This window comes from Eulemur rufifrons, chromosome 9, assembly GCF_041146395.1.
Source record: "Eulemur rufifrons isolate Redbay chromosome 9, OSU_ERuf_1, whole genome shotgun sequence".
Taxonomy (NCBI): domain Eukaryota; kingdom Metazoa; phylum Chordata; class Mammalia; order Primates; family Lemuridae; genus Eulemur; species Eulemur rufifrons.
Window position 1 is genome coordinate 39,031,950 of NC_090991.1, and position 16,755 is coordinate 39,048,704.

The 16,755-nt window shown below is 53.0% G+C and overlaps 2 protein-coding genes across 6 annotated transcripts; both read left to right on the forward strand.

Moving 5' to 3' along the window:
• The first annotated feature begins 44 nt into the window (after positions 1-44).
• AOC2 (amine oxidase copper containing 2) lies at positions 45-5,084 on the forward strand. Of its 2 annotated transcripts, none has more exons than XM_069481473.1 (4): positions 45-1,679; positions 3,650-3,935; positions 4,172-4,301; positions 4,634-5,084. In XM_069481473.1, the coding sequence occupies exons 1-4, from the start codon at positions 92-94 to the stop codon at positions 4,898-4,900; spliced, it is 2,271 nt and encodes a 756-aa protein (XP_069337574.1). In that variant the 5' UTR covers positions 45-91; the 3' UTR covers positions 4,901-5,084. The 2 variants fall into 2 exon arrangements, with proteins under 2 accessions (XP_069337574.1, XP_069337575.1); XM_069481474.1 differs by having other exon boundaries at positions 3,650-3,854.
• Positions 5,085-6,072: 988 nt separating this feature from the next.
• Positions 6,073-12,731, forward strand: AOC3 (amine oxidase copper containing 3). 4 transcript variants are annotated; one of them, XR_011234898.1, is made up of 4 exons: positions 6,073-7,828; positions 9,402-9,598; positions 9,985-10,114; positions 10,860-12,731. XR_011234898.1 is itself a non-coding variant. In XM_069482582.1 (4 exons), exons 1-4 carry the CDS (start codon positions 6,229-6,231, stop codon positions 11,133-11,135), a joined length of 2,292 nt encoding a protein of 763 aa, XP_069338683.1. In that variant the 5' UTR covers positions 6,073-6,228; the 3' UTR covers positions 11,136-12,731. The 4 variants fall into 4 exon arrangements, 3 of the variants coding, with proteins under 3 accessions (XP_069338683.1, XP_069338684.1, XP_069338685.1); XM_069482582.1 differs by having other exon boundaries at positions 9,313-9,598; XM_069482584.1 differs by lacking the exon at positions 6,073-7,828 and adding an exon at positions 7,865-8,248 and having other exon boundaries at positions 9,313-9,598.
• Positions 12,732-16,755: the final 4,024 nt, after the last annotated feature.

The following is a 16,755-nucleotide window of genomic DNA, read 5'->3' on the forward strand; positions in this document are numbered from 1 at the left end:
CTCTCCATCCTAGTGAATATAAACCTGACTTGATGTCGGTAACTGGAAGGAGCGGCTGGTAGGACTCTGATTTCAGCTCTCAGCATCCACCATGAATCTCAAGATAGTCTTGGCGTTCCTGGCACTGTCCCTCATTACCATCTTTGCCCTGGCCTATGTCTTGCTGACCAGCCAAGGTGGTTCCAGCCAGCCTCCCCGCTGCCCCTCTATACCCCACAGGGCCCAGCCCAGCTCACACCCTGGCCAGAGCCAGCTGTTTGCAGACCTGAGCCGAGAGGAGCTGACGGCTGTGATGAACTTTCTGACCCAGCGGCTGGGGCCAGGGCTGGTGGATGCAGACCAGGCCCAGCCCTCGGACAACTGTGTCTTCTCAGTGGAGCTGCAGCTGCCCCCCAAGGCTGCGGCCCTGGCCCACCTGGACAGGGGAAGCTCCCCACCTGCCCGGGAGGCGCTGGCCATCATTTTATTTGGTGGACAGCCCCAGCCCAATGTGAGTGAGCTGGTGGTGGGGCCGCTGCCTCACCCCTCCTACATGCGGGACGTGACCATGGAGCGTCATGGAGGCCCCCTGCCCTATCACCGACGCCCCATGCTGAGAACCGAGTTTACTCAAATGTGGAGGCATTTGAAAGAAGTCGAGCTACCCAAGGCACCCATCTTCCTGGCTTCTGTCTTCAACTACAACGGCTCTACTTTGATACCTCTGCAAGCCACCCCTCGTGGCTTACGCTCAGGGGACCGAGCTACCTGGATAGCTCTCTACCATAACATCTCAGGTGTTGGTATTTTCCTTCACCCTGTGGGGCTGGAGCTACTGCTAGACCACAGGGCCCAGGACCCTTCCCGCTGGGCTGTCCAACAGGTCTTCTACCTTGGGCACTACTATGCAGACTTGGGCCAATTGGAATGGGAGTTTAAGGCTGGCCGGCTGGAAGTGATTAGAGTCCCTCTACCCTCACCAAATGGGGCTTCATCCCTGAGGTCCCGTATCGCCCCAGGTCCTCTTCCCCCTCTTCAGTTCTCACCCCAGGGTTCCCAATACAGTGTACAAGGGAACCTGGTGGTGTCCTCCCTCTGGATGTTTACCTTTGGCCATGGGGTGTTCAGTGGCATGAGGCTCTTTGATATTCGGTTCAAGGGCGAGCGAGTGGCCTATGAACTCAGTGTCCAGGAGTGTCTGTCTGTCTATGGTGCCGATTCACCCAAGACGATGGTAACTCGGTATTTGGATAGCAGCTATGGGCTTGGCCGTAATAGCCGAGGCTTGGTCCGGGGAGTGGACTGCCCCTATCAAGCCACGATGGTGGACATCCATATATTAGTGGGCAAAGGGGCAGTCCAACTGCTTCCAGGGGCTGTGTGTGTATTTGAGGAGGCCCAGGGACTGCCCCTTCGAAGGCACCACAGTTACATTGGGAGTCATTTCTACGGGGGTTTGGCCAGCTCAGCCCTTGTGGTCAGGTCTGTATCATCTGTGGGTAACTATGACTACATTTGGGACTTTGTTTTGCACCCAAATGGGGCACTTGAAGGGCGGGTCCATGCTACGGGCTATGTCAACACAGCATTCCTGAGTGGGGGAGAGGACAGCCTCCTCTTTGGGAACCGTGTAGGGGAGCATGTGCTAGGGGCAGTGCACACCCACGCCTTCCACTTCAAGCTGGACCTGGATGTGGCAGGTAAGTGCTGAGGGATGGTGGTGGAGGGTTGCAGGTGGACGGAGGGAAGGGAACCCCCAGATCAAGCTGAGATCTCTGAAAGAGGCAAGAGCAGGCATCCCAGCAATAGAGCAGGGACAAGTGCAGTGTATCCAACTGCAATCAGTCTGACACTGGGCTGCTGGGTATCTGGCAAAAGGTGAAAAGGGTTCCCCCCGCCCAGCCCCAATCCCCCAGTCCCCTCTGCCTTGCTGCAATTGCGAAACTAGTTTAAATGTGATGGCTGTGCTTGCCTGCCATAGCCTTGAGTGAATTGGCCTGTCTGAGGTTGGCTGGGGCTGGAGTTGGAACACTGCTTCCTAATTCTGAGGGTCAGTGGGGATTGGGAGGGCGGGGGCCCAGCAGAGGTTGGAAGGAGTCTGTCTAAAGCGTTTTCAGGGTAGGGGTGGACCTGGGGCATGGGAAGTGGGGAATGCCATAGCTGGGGGTGGCCCCATACCATAGTGCCACTCTCCTCTCCTCGTGGGGAGGGCCATCCCCTTCCTGTCACCACAATGGACTTTCCAGCGACATGGCAGGCATGGGATAGGCTTGCTGCAGGTATAGAAAGATTTCTCAAGTAGAGCTCAAAGCACAAAGAGGACTTGCTGCTCCTGACATTCTGCTGACAACAGAAAATGAACTTACCAAATCACACTTTTAGATCCACAAAGAATATTAGGAATTCACCTCCATTTTACAGTTGGGGAAATTAAGGAGGGTGGGAGGGAAGTTGGGGCAGACAGAAAGTGACTGCAAGTATTTCACAATGGAACTAAGCATATTTCTTGTGAAACGTTTTCTTGTCCTCTTGAGTATGAAGACTGTGTGTGTGTGCGCGCGTGCGCACACGTGTACGTACACATGCACTTCTGTTTGCCTTTGCAATGGGGGTGCAGGGGAGGAGAACTAAGAAAGTAACAGGATTGAAATGATCGTACTGTTATCTAGATTACTCTTTGACATATTTGGATTATGACTATTCTGATTGGAGGTTTCCCTTCAGCATTTTTGGCATTACAGACCTTGTTTGGGAAGTAACATTAGGTAACATTTGTGGGATCCCTAATGTGTGCAGCCCTGGCTGGTGCTATGGGGCCAGAGAGGCAGTGTCAGACAAAGGCCAGCGCACAGGACCACGACCTACAGAGGCACTGGCTTCAGTGGAGCGAGCTCTTCCTGTGCCAGGTACCCCCATATAGGCCTTCCCATTTAAAGGAAGCAACAATCTGGACCTGCAGGAAAAAAATGTATGACCACATGCTGAGCTGGGTGATGCAGGTTATGGATGCAGTAGAATTCCAAAAAGCTCTCCGAAAATTTAAAGATAAGAATCTGCTCACTTCCAAAAATGATTGAAACTACTCCCGGCTTTATTGAGAGACAGTGAAGTCTCAGAACTGGGAGGATTATGCAGGGGACCATGGAAAGGGATTGAGCTTTTCCACCTAGCTTCTTCACAATAAATAATCATTTTCCCTTTCATAATCATAAGAATATCACTAGTCAACTTTTCCGTTTGTTGAGCACAGCCATTGAACAGTGTATGGATTCAGAAAGTAAGAATCAGAGAAGCGAATTAGTCCAGGTTCTAATTCTGTAGACCCATGCTAACAGGACTCTCTGCAGTGATAGAAATGTTCTATATCTGTGCTGTAAAACAATAGCCACTAGCCACGTGTGGCAACTGGGCACTTTAAATGTGGCTAGTGTGACTGAGTAACTGAATTTTCAATATAAATTTAGTTAGCCACATGGGACTGGTGGTTACCCTATTGGAGAGGGCAAGTTAGGAGAAGACAGGGTAACACTCGCCCAGACCTCCTGGCTCCCAGCACAGCGCTCTCTGCTGCCTTTTGTCAGGCCGGTGCAGTGAGCATCGTGGGGAAGACAGGCCTGTTGGAATAGCCTTACCTGGTGTGGAACTCCTCTCCCTTCCCTCACCCTGGCAGGGCTGAAAAACTGGGTGGTAGCCGAAGATGTGGTGTTTAAACCTGTGGCTGCCCCCTGGAGCCCGGAGCACCGGCTGCAGCGCCCACAGCTGACTCGGCAGGTCCTGGCAAGAGAAGACCTGACAGCTTTTTCCTTGGGAAGCCCCCTTCCCCGCTACCTTTACCTGGCTGGCAACCAGACTAATGCCTGGGGTCACCAGCGTGGGTACCGAATCCAGATCCACAGCCCCCTCGGCGTACACATGCCCTTGGAGAGCGACATGGAGAGGGCCCTTAGCTGGGGGAGGTGAGGAGAGCCCTGGGCAATGGGTGGAAGGGAAAGCCTGGCCCTCTCCCCTATCCCAGCCCTTGGAGACCCCCCACTCAGTATCCCTAGCTTACTATTTGTCGCTATACCTCCCCTCAGATCCCAGTAGATACAGGGTGGGAAATGGTCTCACAAAGAATCTGATCCAAAGGACTTCTGGGCCAGTAAATGCCCTTGACATTTTCCAACACCACCTTCCCACAATTCCTGGTCAGGTATCAGCTCGTGGTAACCCGGAGGAAGGAAGAGGAGTCGCAGAGCAGCAGCATCTATTACCAGAATGACATCTGGGCACCCACTGTGGCCTTCGCTGACTTCATCAACAATGAAACCCTCTTGGGAGAGGTTGGTAGCCCTCAGGGACAGAGGAGAGGGGCTCCTCTGTGCCTGGCATCTTGGCTGCCCAGCCTCTAGCCATAGGTTGGAGGGAATGATAGATTTCCAGTTCTTAGGTTCAGGGGCCTAGAAGTTTCCTAATGACCAACTAAGATCACCCCTCCTGGGGTGAGATTAGCTATGGGAAGAACACTGACCCCCACCCCCACTTCCCTGTTGTGTAGGCATGAGGATGGGCAGAGGCAGAAGCCGGGCTGAGGCTGGAGGTTGGGGATTGTAGCCAAAGGGTGGTTCTTTGGGTCTTGCTTCCTTGGTCCTCCAGTTCCTCCCTCTTCCTGCAGGATCTGGTGGCTTGGATTACAGCCAGCTTCCTGCACATTCCCCATGCTGAGGACATCCCCAACACAGTGACTCTGGGGAACAGAGTTGGCTTCTTGCTCCGGCCCTATAACTTCTTTGATGAGGACCCCTCCATCTTTTCCCCTGGCAGCGTCTACTTTGAGAGCGGCCAGGATACTGGGCTCTGCAGTGTCAACCCTGTGGCCTGCCTACCCCACCTGGCAGCCTGTGTCCCAGACTTGCCCCCTTTCTCTTACCAAGGCTTCTAACCCTGGTTGGGGAGTGGAGAGGGTTAGACATATGTACCTTCCTCTCTGTTTCCACTTTCTGTTCCCCATCTTTTTTGTTTTTTGAGACAGGGTCTTGTTCTGTCACCCAGGATGGAGTGCAGTGGTGTCACCATAACTCACTGCAGCCTCAACTCCTGGGCTCAAGCGATCCTCCTGCCTCAGCCTCCCGAGTAGCTGGGACTACAGGAGCACACTACCATACCTGGCTAATTTTTCTTATTTTTTTGGAGAGGTGGGGCCTCACTATGTTGCCCAGGCTGGTCTCAAGAGATGCTCCCACCTGAGCCTTTCAGCCTCACAAAATGCTGGGCCTGTTCCCTGTGTTTTTATCATACCTGCTGCCCTGACTCCCATCCTCTCAATGTTTCTTAGGAAACAACCTCCTCCCACATTAACTCCCCACAAATCCCCATATATCCCTTTGGTTAATTCTTATTTTCTGTTCATTTTTTTAAAATGATAAATTATAAAAAATGATTTTAAAATGTTTGAGCACACCATAAAGCCTACCACTCAGAAATAGCTGCTGTTCACAATATACCAGACATTTCTTCATGCATGTGCATTGAAAAGGAAGCGTAGATAGAATTTTGTAAGACAGATGTTATGTGTAATTTATAATAAAAAAAATTACAAGAATTTTATTTGAGTTTGTTCTATTTGTTTATGTATCTAGAGTCCCTGGAGACTATTAAGGACTCTAGGACTCTGGCCAAGGAAATTAGCAATGGGGGGGGTGGATAGACCAGGCCAAGGAACGTTGCTGGGAAAGTTGCAGGGGATAGGGGTGGAGGTTTCCTTAGAAGGAGAACAATAGTTTGAAGTCACAGGAAAGAGAACATGTGGCCCTGTGAAGAGGAGTGGTGAAGAAGCTAGGCAGGGACGTGAGGTGCTGCTCTGCGAAGACCCAGCTCCTTGCTGGGGCTGCATTTTTGTGCTCAGGCTGGTTGGCTGCATTATCTTGAAATTTTCCTTCCCCTTCCGCCAACCCCAGCTCTCCCCAGTTCTAACCCTGACCCAGAGAGCAGAGCCTGATTTGGCAGCCTGGAGACCAAGCTATGTAAGGTCATCCCAGCTGCCTTGCTGAGACCCGCCCCCAGCCCAGCCCGCCCCACCCCCTGCCCCAGCCTCCCTATGTCTTTCCCACCCTCAGTCCTAGGCGGCTGACTACTGAGAGGCTCAGCCAGAGTCCGAGAGCCCCGCCGTCCAGGAGCCCCCAGTCCAGGAGCCAAGAAAGCCCCTGTCCTGCTGGCCTGAGAACACACAGCTCTACTCTGATTGAATGATCTGTCCCTCTTTATGGGACGATGAACCAGAAGACCACCCTAGTGCTCCTTGCTCTGGCCGTCATCACCATCTTTGCCTTGGTTTGTGTCCTGCTAGTGGGCAGGGGTAGAGATGGAGATGAACCTCGCCAGCTTTCCCACTGCCCCTCCATATCTCCCAGTGCCCAGGCCTGGACACACCCTGGCCAGAGCCAGCTGTTTGCAGACCTGAGCCGAGAGGAGCTGACGGCTGTGATGAACTTTCTGACCCAGCGGCTGGGGCCAGGGCTGGTGGATCCAGCTCAGGCCCAGCCCTCGGACAACTGTGTCTTCTCAGTGGAGCTGCAGCTGCCCCCCAAGGCTGCGGCCCTGGCCCACCTGGACAAGGGAAAGGCCCCACCTGCCCGGGAGGCGCTGGCCATCGTCTTCTTTGGTGGACAACCCCAGCCCAACGTGAGTGAGCTGGTGGTGGGACCGCTGCCTCACCCCTCCTACATGCGGGACATGACCGTGGAGCGTCATGGAGGCCCCCTGCCCTATCACCGACGCCCCGTGCTGGCCCGAGAGTACCTGGACATAGACCAGATGATCTTCGACAGAGAACTGCCCCAGGTGGCTGGTCTCCTCCACCACTGTTGCTTCTACAAACGCCAAGGAAGGAACCTGGTGACAATGACCACAGCCCCCCGTGGTCTGCAGTCAGGGGACCGAGCCAGCTGGTTTGGCCTCTACTACAACATCTCAGGGGCTGGGATTTTCCTGCACCCCGTGGGGTTGGAGCTGCTGGTAGACCACAAGGCCCTGGACCCTGCCCACTGGACCATCCAGAAGGTGTTCTATCAAGGCCGCTACTATGACAGTCTGGCCCAGCTGGAGGACCAGTTTGAGGCCGGCCTGGTGAATGTGGTGTTGATCCCAGACAATGGCACAGGTGGGTCCTGGTCCCTGAAGTCCCAGGTGCCCCCAAGTCTGGCTCCCCCTCTGCAGTTCCATCCCCAAGGCCCCCGCTTCAGTGTCCAGGGGCATCGAGTGGCCTCCTCGTTGTGGACTTTCTCCTTTGGCCTTGGAGCTTTCAGTGGCCCAAGGATCTTTGATGTCCGCTTCCAGGGAGAACGGCTAGCTTATGAGATCAGCCTCCAAGAGGCCTTGGCCATCTACGGTGGAAATACCCCAGGAGCAATGACAACCCGCTATCTGGATGGTGGCTTTGGCATGGGCAAGTACTCCACGCCTCTGACCCGTGGGGTGGACTGCCCCTACCTGGCCACCTATATGGACTGGCACTTCCTTTTGGAGTCCCAAGCCCCTAAGACACTACATGATGCCTTTTGTGTGTTTGAACAGAACCAGGGCCTCCCCCTGCGGAGACACCACTCAGATTTATACTCCAACTATTTTGGGGGCCTTGCAGAGACAGTGCTGGTCTTCAGATCTGTGTCCACCTTGCTCAACTATGACTATGTGTGGGATATGGTCTTCCACCCCAGTGGAGCCATAGAAGTCAGATTCTACGCCACAGGCTACATAAGCTCAGCATTCCTCTTTGGTGCTGCCCAGAGGTACGGGAACCAAGTTAGGGAGCACACGCTGGGCACGGTCCACACGCATGTTGCACATTACAAGGTGGATCTGGATGTGGCAGGTAAGATGTCCCTGCTGGGCAAGGATTCTGGAAGAAGGGCTGAAAAGTTGTCTCCATTTGCTTTGGGGTTTGTGTAGGTTGTCTGGGGAAGGAAGATTTGGATTTTTATGCTTCTCCCTTGCTGGATGGGAGAGAGTTGGCTGCTGAGTTTTATTTGGATCTAACTCACTTGCTCAGTACACAGCTGCCAGCCTGTCTTCACGTGACCACATTAGAAAATCTTGGGAAGTGGCTAAGCTCAGGGAGGAGGCAGGATCTGGGCCAACAGTGTCCCCATTGCCCTCCTCCCTCCCTTGCACTACATGGGCCCCCATCCAGGAGGCAGCCATTTGTCATTCAGCACATTTCTCTGTGTCTGGCCCGCGGTGCTGGCGTGCTGGACGATCTGCTCGCGTTCTGCCCAGCCCCTGGCATGTGCAGGCCAGTCACGGAACACCTCGGGTGTACATTTCCTAGAAGATTTCCATCTCTCTCTGAGCACGGTCACTTAAGTGCGGGGGGCAGCATGGATCCCGTAGAGCATCCCGGGTAGCTCCAGAGTTGGTGGTTACAGGGAGAGCCAAGGCCACATGATACCTTGAAGTCTTTGTCTTTGTCTTTTCACCTTTCTCCCCACAAGAATCATCAGGTTTTCTCAGGTTCCACCCCTGAAATACCTCAAAACCCTCGCTGGACGGCACTGCCATCCCCCTGCAGGTGCCAGCCCTCTCTCTGCTGCCTCCCCTCTTGTTGCTCTCAGATCAGGGGCCACTCTGTGCCAAGAGGACCCTCCCACCCACACTGGCCTGCCCTTTACTACGCTCTCCCTCTCCCCATCGCTGCAGGGTCCTGTCCACAGAAGACCTCACACCCCTTCCCTTCACCATGCAGCTCCGGCCCCCCTTGCAGACTCTTCCCCACACCCTGCCACTGCCACACCACACACTCCCTGTCCCTGCATGCACGATCTACACGTCACAGTCAAGCTCCTTTCTTTTTGCTTATGCTTTGTCCCTGCCTAGAATGCCCTTCCATGTCATCTCTTTTAGGGACACCCTCTAAAGCCCAGCCTGAAAAGTTGCCCAGGAGGGCCCCCTTTTCCCGCCTGCATCTGGGTTCCTGTGACCCAGAACCTGCTGGGCTGTGCCCCTCTCACACGCAGGCCAGTCAGTGGTTCACCTGCCTGCGTCGGACATCAGTTCACATGCTTTTTCCCCAGGGGCGAGCACAGTTCTCTCCACTAATGAATTGTGAAAGGATGAATTAATGAAAATGAATGAAATCCGTGATGACATATTTTAATTATTTTACTTTATTTATTTTAGTTCAACAACTTTGGTTGAAGGATTGGGGATATCCTTGGGAGAGGGAAGTAGGGGGACACACTCAGTTCTGGGGTGCTCTTTGGCCCCCTCTTGAAGCCAAGTTGGGGCAGAGTCCACAGGGGCCAAGGTGGCTGTATAACCACCTGATCATTCACCACCACTCCCACGACCACCGAGCAGGACAGGAGAACTGGTTCTGGGCCGAGGACATGGCCTTCGTTCCCACGGCTGTGCCCTGGAGCCCTGAGCACCAGATACAGAGGCTGCAGGTGACCCGGAAGCTGCTGCAGACAGAGGACCAGGCCGCCTTCCCCCTGGGAAGAGCCACCCCTCGCTACCTGTACCTGGCCAGCAACCACAGCAACAAGTGGGGTCACCCGAGGGGCTACCGCATCCAGATGCTCAGCTTTGCCGGGGAGCCGCTGCCCCAGAACAGCTCCATGGAGAGAGCCATCAGCTGGGGGAGGTGAGTGGCCGTCAGAAAGGGGATGGAGGAGGTGAGAATGGGAAGGGAGTGTGAAGAGACACCTGGAAAGTCACTGAAACCATATATGAGGTAAGGTGAGATTTCAGGAAAGATTTCCTAGTTATCCAAAGGCACTGCCATGGCACATTTCCCCCTAGAAGGGCTAAAGCTCAAGAGTGTCTTCTGTTCTGGATGGGGGAGGGGCTGTGCTGTGACATGGCAGGGGATAAAGAGGTGGCAGTGACCCCCAGGGTGGCGTCAGGGATTCTATAGCATGGAGTCATTGTGTGCGTGTGAACCTGAGGTCTGAGCACTCGGGCTCCCGTCATAATCAGGCAGCAGGATGGGAGTTAGTGACCATGGAGGCCTGACCAGTGCCTCCCTAGGTACCAGCTGGCCGTGACCCGGCGGAAGGAGGAAGAGCCTGCTAGCAGCAGCGTCTTCAACCAGAACGACCCTTGGACCCCCACTGTGGACTTCACTGACTTCATCAACAACGAGACCATCATGGGAGAGGTTGGCGAACACAGAACGGCCCAGGGAGGGGCGGACACTAGGATGAGCCTCCCCTTCTCTGGGGAGGGTTCCTGAAAACCAGCCCATCTCCTCAGGGGTACAGCTGACTCCTGCCCCCTGCACTTTAGTGGATCTGATCATTACCCTTTGAAGGAATCTTCCGAGCTCGGTAGCTACATGCGGACACTGGGTGAGGACCTGGTCTGTCCTTGAGACCCTAGCGCCTTCCCAGTTCCAGCTTCCTAGATTGAGTCCTTTCTGGGCCCCAGAACTCAAGGAGGGATGGATGTTACCAGGGAAAATCACATCTCCTGTATCTAAAGTTGCTCCCATTCCTGACTTGACTGGTAAAGAACGAATTTCTCAATGTTGGCCTGTTTCTGCCTCCCAAGCCCTGATCTTCCCTTCTCCATCCTTCCTCCCCGGTTACAGGGAACTCCTGGCAAGTCAGGGGGAGAGGAGCTGAAGTAGCTTGTGGGTGTCACCCTCTGGGGGTGGGTAAGCAGAGACGGTGTGATGGGAAATGTCCAAGATGGAGGGTGCAGGGCAGGGACAGGGAGGCAGGTGATGTTTCTAGTAAGAAATGGACTATGCTTTGACTTGTGGGCTAGTAGGAAAAACATGTTTAAAGACTCAAGTTCCTTGGGCTGGCGAGCTGAATCGCTACCTGCAAGGCCACTGTGGGAGGCAGGGCAAGTCCTCAGCAAAGCCAGACCTCATGATCCTCCTCCTTCTCCCCTGCTAGGACTTGGTGGCCTGGGTGACAGCCGGATTTCTGCACATCCCGCATGCAGAGGACATTCCCAACACGGTGACTGTGGGCAACGGCGTGGGCTTCTTCCTCCGACCCTACAACTTCTTTGACGAGGACCCCTCCTTCTACTCCCCTGACTCCATCTACTTCCGGAAGGGCCAGGATGCTGGGGCCTGTGAGGTCAACCCCCTGGCTTGCCTGCCCCAGGCTGCTGCCTGTGCCCCCGATGTCCCTGCCTTCTCCCACGGGGGCTTCTATGACAGCTAGGTGGTCCCTGGGGTGGGGAATCTGGCCAAGGGCTCCAGGGCAGGCTGAGGGGGTGGGAGCAGCTGAGCACTGAACAGGCAGCCTGGTTCCCTCTTCTCCTTCCTCCCACCTCCTGCTGTCTGTCCCTCCCCCTGTCCCCCGAGGTCCCCTCTCTTCCATTGCCCTCCCTCGCACGCCCCTTGGAGCCAGGAGCATCCTGAGCCTGTGATGCCTGACACAGGGGCACTCGGCTTCCTGGCTCCCAGCTGTGCTGAGTCCCCATCCCAGAGAGGGGAGGACGGCCCAGCCAGGAGCCTGGGGGATGGCCAGGCTTTTCCCCAGATCGTTCCCTTTTTTTTGTTTTCTGGATTTCCTGAATCTTGTAGGCCATCTCTGAGGCTCTGCCACAGGGATTATTCCTTAGCAACCCCAAGGCAGGGCTGCCAATCCTGCACGTCCACAGATGAGCTGGAAAGGACACTTCTGCCCACATTCCTTCTCCTCCAAGTCCCTTCTCTCCTTCTCCTCTTGCCTACTGCTGCCCCTCCCGTTCCTGCTTCCCCTCTATCCTGGGATTTCCCTCAGGTGCTGAGGGAATGTTCTTCTGTCCCACCCCCTGGTGTTCCCACTGCCCTCAATTCTCAACTTCGGTCTCCTCTCCCTGCCCCAGGCCTGTGAAAGTATCAAAGATGCAATGGGCCACCTTAGTGGAGAAGACAACACTGTGTGTCCCCTTGTGTCTGTCACATGTTGGGAGTAGGAGTTGCCCCCACCCCTGTCCTAGGGCAGGGTGTGTTTCTGGACAGTTCCCTCTGCCCAGTTGTATCTGGCTGCCTTGCACTCTCTGGAGGAGGATGCACGTTGTGACAGCAGCTGCTTAAGTTAGCATTTCAGGTGGTTTTATGGGTGCAGTGATAATAAAGAAGGATCATTTTGTGCCAGGGCTGTATGGGACCACTGGCTTCCTTACTCTGCAACAGCTAATTTGGGAGGCTGGTGTGGGAACTAAGGGTGGGCACCAAAGGTGAGAGACAGAAAGTCCCAGGGACTCCAGCCACCAGGCCAAGGGCTGTCCAATTGTGTGTGTGCATGCAAATGAGCTGGGGCCCGGCCTGCTGGGTGGGGCTGGCCTAGGTGGGGCGGGGCCTGGCCTGGTGAGGGCACCTGTTCCAGCACCTCCCATCGCTGCTTTACCTCCTGGCATCTGGATTAAGGATGGGTCTAAAGAAATAGCAAGAGATTGGAAACAACAGAAACCTCCTTCCACAAAGGATTAATGAATTAATTATGATACAACATTTCTATACAATTCTATGCAGTTAAAAAATGTTATCTTTACATGCTAATATGGAATAACCTTCGAGTGAAGAAGGCAAGGTGTGGAAATGTGATAGTGCAGTTCCAATTTGCACTTTAGAAAGGAAGATGTAAATACATACTTGCTTCTATGTGCATATTCAGAAGAAATGGGTAACACTGATTACCTCTGGGGAGGAGAACCCGGAGGCTGGGGGCAGGGGAGGAGGAGACTTAGCACTGTGTACCCTTTTGTACATTTTTGAGTTGTGGACCATGTGACTGTATTACTTATTCAAAATAAATAATACATAGGCCCGGACAGGAAGTGACCTTTTTACTGACATGTTTTTTCGGAACAGGTGGGTAGAGGGGGAAGCTAAAGTGGGTTAAGGGATGGGGCCTTCATCAGGGATGAAATTTTCTCAAGTGCTCAGACCCAGAGAAGCAAATGTGGCTTCTAGCAACTCCTTTTGCTTTCTCTTGCTTGCATGTCTCTGTGGAAATGTTAAATCTCAGTCAATCTCTCCCTCCCCTTCTCCCCACCCCACCCTGCCATCTCTCTTATAAGAGCAGGCGAGGGAAAAAGGTGACTTCTGCTTGCTGGAAACCCAGGCCAAGCAGGAGATGAAGTACAAGAAACAGGTTTTGGATGCTGCTCAGCTTCTCCGCAGAGAGAGATCATATTCTGGGAGCTCCTGCACCATGGAAGCTTCTGCTGCCTTCTGTCTGTTCTGCCCCAAGCCTAGGTTCTCTGTAGGTCAATGACTGGAACAGTGGATGGGGGGGAGTCACTGGGCTGGAGAGAAACTAGGTCCAAAATACAGGAAAAAAGCCCACAGTATGGAGCAGGGGGCCAGCAATGGCTGCCTCAGTTTATAATATGGCCTGGGTAGAAGCAAGAGTGAAGATGGACGAGGAGAGGTGGAGGACAAGGAGAGACTGAAGACTGAGACAGAGGAGAGAAAGGATATAGAGGCTCTCAGGGTGGGGACTCGTGGCACAGGCTGAGAAAGAATTCTTGACACAAAGATTAGAATAGTTATAAAGAAGGAAAGTTTATTTTACTTCCCAAAGGTGGGAAGGGTGCAACACAAGAGAAAGAAAGGAGAAGTGTCGGCCTCAAGGCTAAGGGGCTCAGAGTTTTTAATAGGAAAAAAGGGTAAATAAATAGTTACTGCTACAAGCTGGTTAACAGGAGACAGCTGCCAAATGGATGTGTCTGTTTTTCCTTTTTTTGTCCTCTGTTCTGTGAGGCTGGCTTATCAGAGTCCTCTGGAATGTGGTTCTGGTGGGAACTGAGACAGGAGCTCGCAGCCCTGCTGTCTGCTCAGGGCTCTTCAAGGCTGTTAACATAAACTCTTAGAGAAACTAAGGTGGTTAATCTAACAAAGGGACAGTTGTGTTGTGATCTTTCCCTTCAAAGGGGCAGTTATGTGCTATGAGTTTATTCCTCTTTCTTTCTGTTAGATAGTTTATTAGCAAGGCCACCCTATCAGTGGCCTGTTGTGGCTTGATACTGACTTCATGCTTCCAACTGCCTCTGACTTGAGGAACTGAACTTCTCACTTATTTGTGTATTTATGTTTTGAGACAGGGTCTTGTTCTGTCACTGAGGCTGGAGTGTAATGGTGCAATCATAGCTCACTGCAGCCTCGAACGCCTGGGTTCAAGTGATCCTCCTGCCTCAGTCTCCCAATTAGCTCGGACTACAGTCTTGCACCACCATGCTTGGCTAATTTTTAAAATTTTTGTAAAGATGGGATCTTGCTATGTTGCCCAGGCTGGAATGCATTGGCTATTCATAGGCATGAGCATAGCACACTACAGGTTAGAACTCCTGGGCTCAACTGATCCTCTTGCCTCAGCCTCTCAAGTAGCTGAGACTCCAGGTGTGTCCCACTGCACCTGGCTTCATCACATATTTTATGTTCCTACCTCCTTATGGCTCCTTCTCCTGCTACTTGCACCATGGTCAGTGCTGGGGGAAGAGGAGCACACCCTGCCTCCACCATCTGGCTCACTTGAATTTCATCACCTTGAAACCTACGTCCAGACCAAACAGTGTGAATCTCTGTATGTGGTGAGTGTGTGTGAATTCTCACAAGCTTTTATATGAAAATGTGACTGATTGTATCTTCTGGTCTTACCATGGGGACGATGCCACGTGCCCAGGCCCCAAATGAGATGAGGCAGAAGGGACATCAAGATCATTAGAACATCAGCCCAGCTCCAGTCAGGAGGGCTGCAAGGTGGACCTCCAGCCCCCTACCCTGATCCAGTCTCTTCCTTAGACCACTGAAGTTGTCTGGAGCCTTGGCCTCAGACTTCTGGTCAATTGTCTAGGAGTGATTAGTGACTGAGCATGTCAGGTTCTGAAGGGACCAGGGCCGCGCAGGCTGAGATCTGCAGGACTTGGGGTCCAGTGTCCTGAGAAAGAGGAGCTAGACAAGGGGCCCCTGAGGCTGGGGTCAGAGGGCATGCCTGGGACTTCTCCAGGAATGTAGACAAGGGAACCCCCTGTGAGGAACACAAGCTGTGCTCATCCGCCTCTCCTCTGGCAGCCCGTGGAAAGGGCTCCAACTCCGAGTGCAAGAGAAGATTCCTTCACACAGTCAACAAAGATTTATGGAGGGCCATCTAGATGCCAGGCACCGTGCAGAGAACTGGAATAAGCTCGTAAATAAGACACAAAATCTACCCTCAGGAGCAAGGAGGCCAGCAAAGGCCCAATTACAGACGAGGAGGGAAGAGGACACAGCAGGGACTCCTAACCCAGACTTAGGGGCTTGGGAGGCTTCCTGTGGGACGTGATGTTTACACCGATTATGGCAGAGGAGTAGAAGTTGGCTGGGGAGGAGCCAAGAGAGTGGAGAGAATGTTCCAAGCAGTGGGAACAGCACATTCAAAGTCCAGGGGGTGACAAGGTGGCACCATCCAAACACCCAAGTTCATTGACAGGTGTGTGGGCTGTGAGGGGAATGTGAGGGGAGGACAGCCAGGAAAGGCAACTAGGGGACAGATGAGGCATGTTCTTGCAAGCCACACTACCCTAAGAAAATGGGGAACCATAGAAGGATTTGTGTTGCCCAGGCTAGAGTGCCATGGTGTCATGATGGCTCACAGCAACCTCCCACTTCTGGGCACAAGCAATCCTCCTGCCTCAGCCTCCCAAGTAGCTGGGACTACAGGCACGCACCAGCATGCCTGGCTAATTTTTTCTATTTTTTTTAGTAGAGACTGGGTCTAGCTTTTGCTCAGGCTAGTCTTGAACTCCTGACCTCAAGCGATCCTCCCGCCTTGGCCTCCTGGAGTGCTAGGATTATAGGCGTGAGCCACCACACCCCAATAGAAGGATTTTAAGCAGGGAGGTGACAGGGTCAGATTTGCCTTTTAGGACATTCTCTCTGGCCCAGATACAAAGAATAGAACTAACGGGGTGGGGGTGGGGAAGGTGCTGGCCACAGGGAGGTAGGTCAGATGGCTGGGACTGCCGTCAAAGTCAACAAGGACGGGCGGCCCAAGTGAAGGACTCCCGTAGGAGATCTGGCCCAAGGAGGGCCCGTTCTCTGAGCCCAGACTGGAATTCGAGATTTGGTGCCTCCTCCCACCTCCCACCCTCTGCTGAGGTTGGTGGAAAATGAGGAAGTGGCGCACCCTGGCCGCTGGCTGATCTTTGCCCCTGTGCAGGCCATGACCCCCTGAATGGACGGTCATTAAAAGGGCAACCCTATTAATAAACTATCCAACAGAGAAAAATAAACTAACAGAAAAAAAGAGGAGTAAAACTCACAACACATAATTGCCCCTTTAAAGAAAAAAAATCACAACACATAACTGCTCCTTTGTTTGATTAGCCACCAGTGACTCAATTGGTTGTCTTTAAGATTAACCACCTAAAAAGGTGATTTTCACAACACTCGAAAAAAACTAAACAGATAAAAGGAAAGTGATGCTCCCCAGCCCCAGTTTTCACCAGACCACATTCCAAGGACCCTGATAAGCCGGCCTCACACAGAAGAAAAAAAAAAAAAGACAGACACTTCACAGCCCTCTTACTATCGACTGACAACAATATTCTTTTTTTTCTTCTCCCTTTACCCTCAATGAAAGCCCAAGCCACTTGTCCTCTGAGCTGGCACTTCTCCTTTGTTTCTCTTATGCCACACTCTTCCCACCTTTGAAAAATAAAATAAACGTTCTTTCTTTAAAACTATCCTAATCTTTGTGTCCAGAATTCTTTCTCAACCCGAGCCACAAGTTCCCATCCTAACAGTCATATTTATCTGGCCCTTAGATCACTTGATAGAGTCAGTTGCTGATTAAAGTAAGTTCCCACTCAACA

What these genes read in the sequence shown, in the direction of transcription:
- AOC2 (XM_069481473.1), top strand. Translation starts at nt 92, where the DNA reads ATGAATCTCAAGATAGTCTTGGCGTTCCTGGCACTGTCCCTCATTACC. An exon ending in AGGGCCCTTAGCTGGGGGAG is followed by an intron (nt 3,936 to 4,171) that starts GTGAGGAGAGCC and finishes ATTCCTGGTCAG; the next exon opens with GTATCAGCTCGTGGTAACCC. An exon ending in ATGAAACCCTCTTGGGAGAG is followed by an intron (nt 4,302 to 4,633) that starts GTTGGTAGCCCT and finishes CTCTTCCTGCAG; the next exon opens with GATCTGGTGGCTTGGATTAC.
- AOC3 (XM_069482582.1), top strand. Translation starts at nt 6,229, where the DNA reads ATGAACCAGAAGACCACCCTAGTGCTCCTTGCTCTGGCCGTCATCACC. An exon ending in GGTGGATCTGGATGTGGCAG is followed by an intron (nt 7,829 to 9,312) that starts GTAAGATGTCCC and finishes ACCACCGAGCAG; the next exon opens with GACAGGAGAACTGGTTCTGG. An exon ending in AGAGCCATCAGCTGGGGGAG is followed by an intron (nt 9,599 to 9,984) that starts GTGAGTGGCCGT and finishes GTGCCTCCCTAG; the next exon opens with GTACCAGCTGGCCGTGACCC.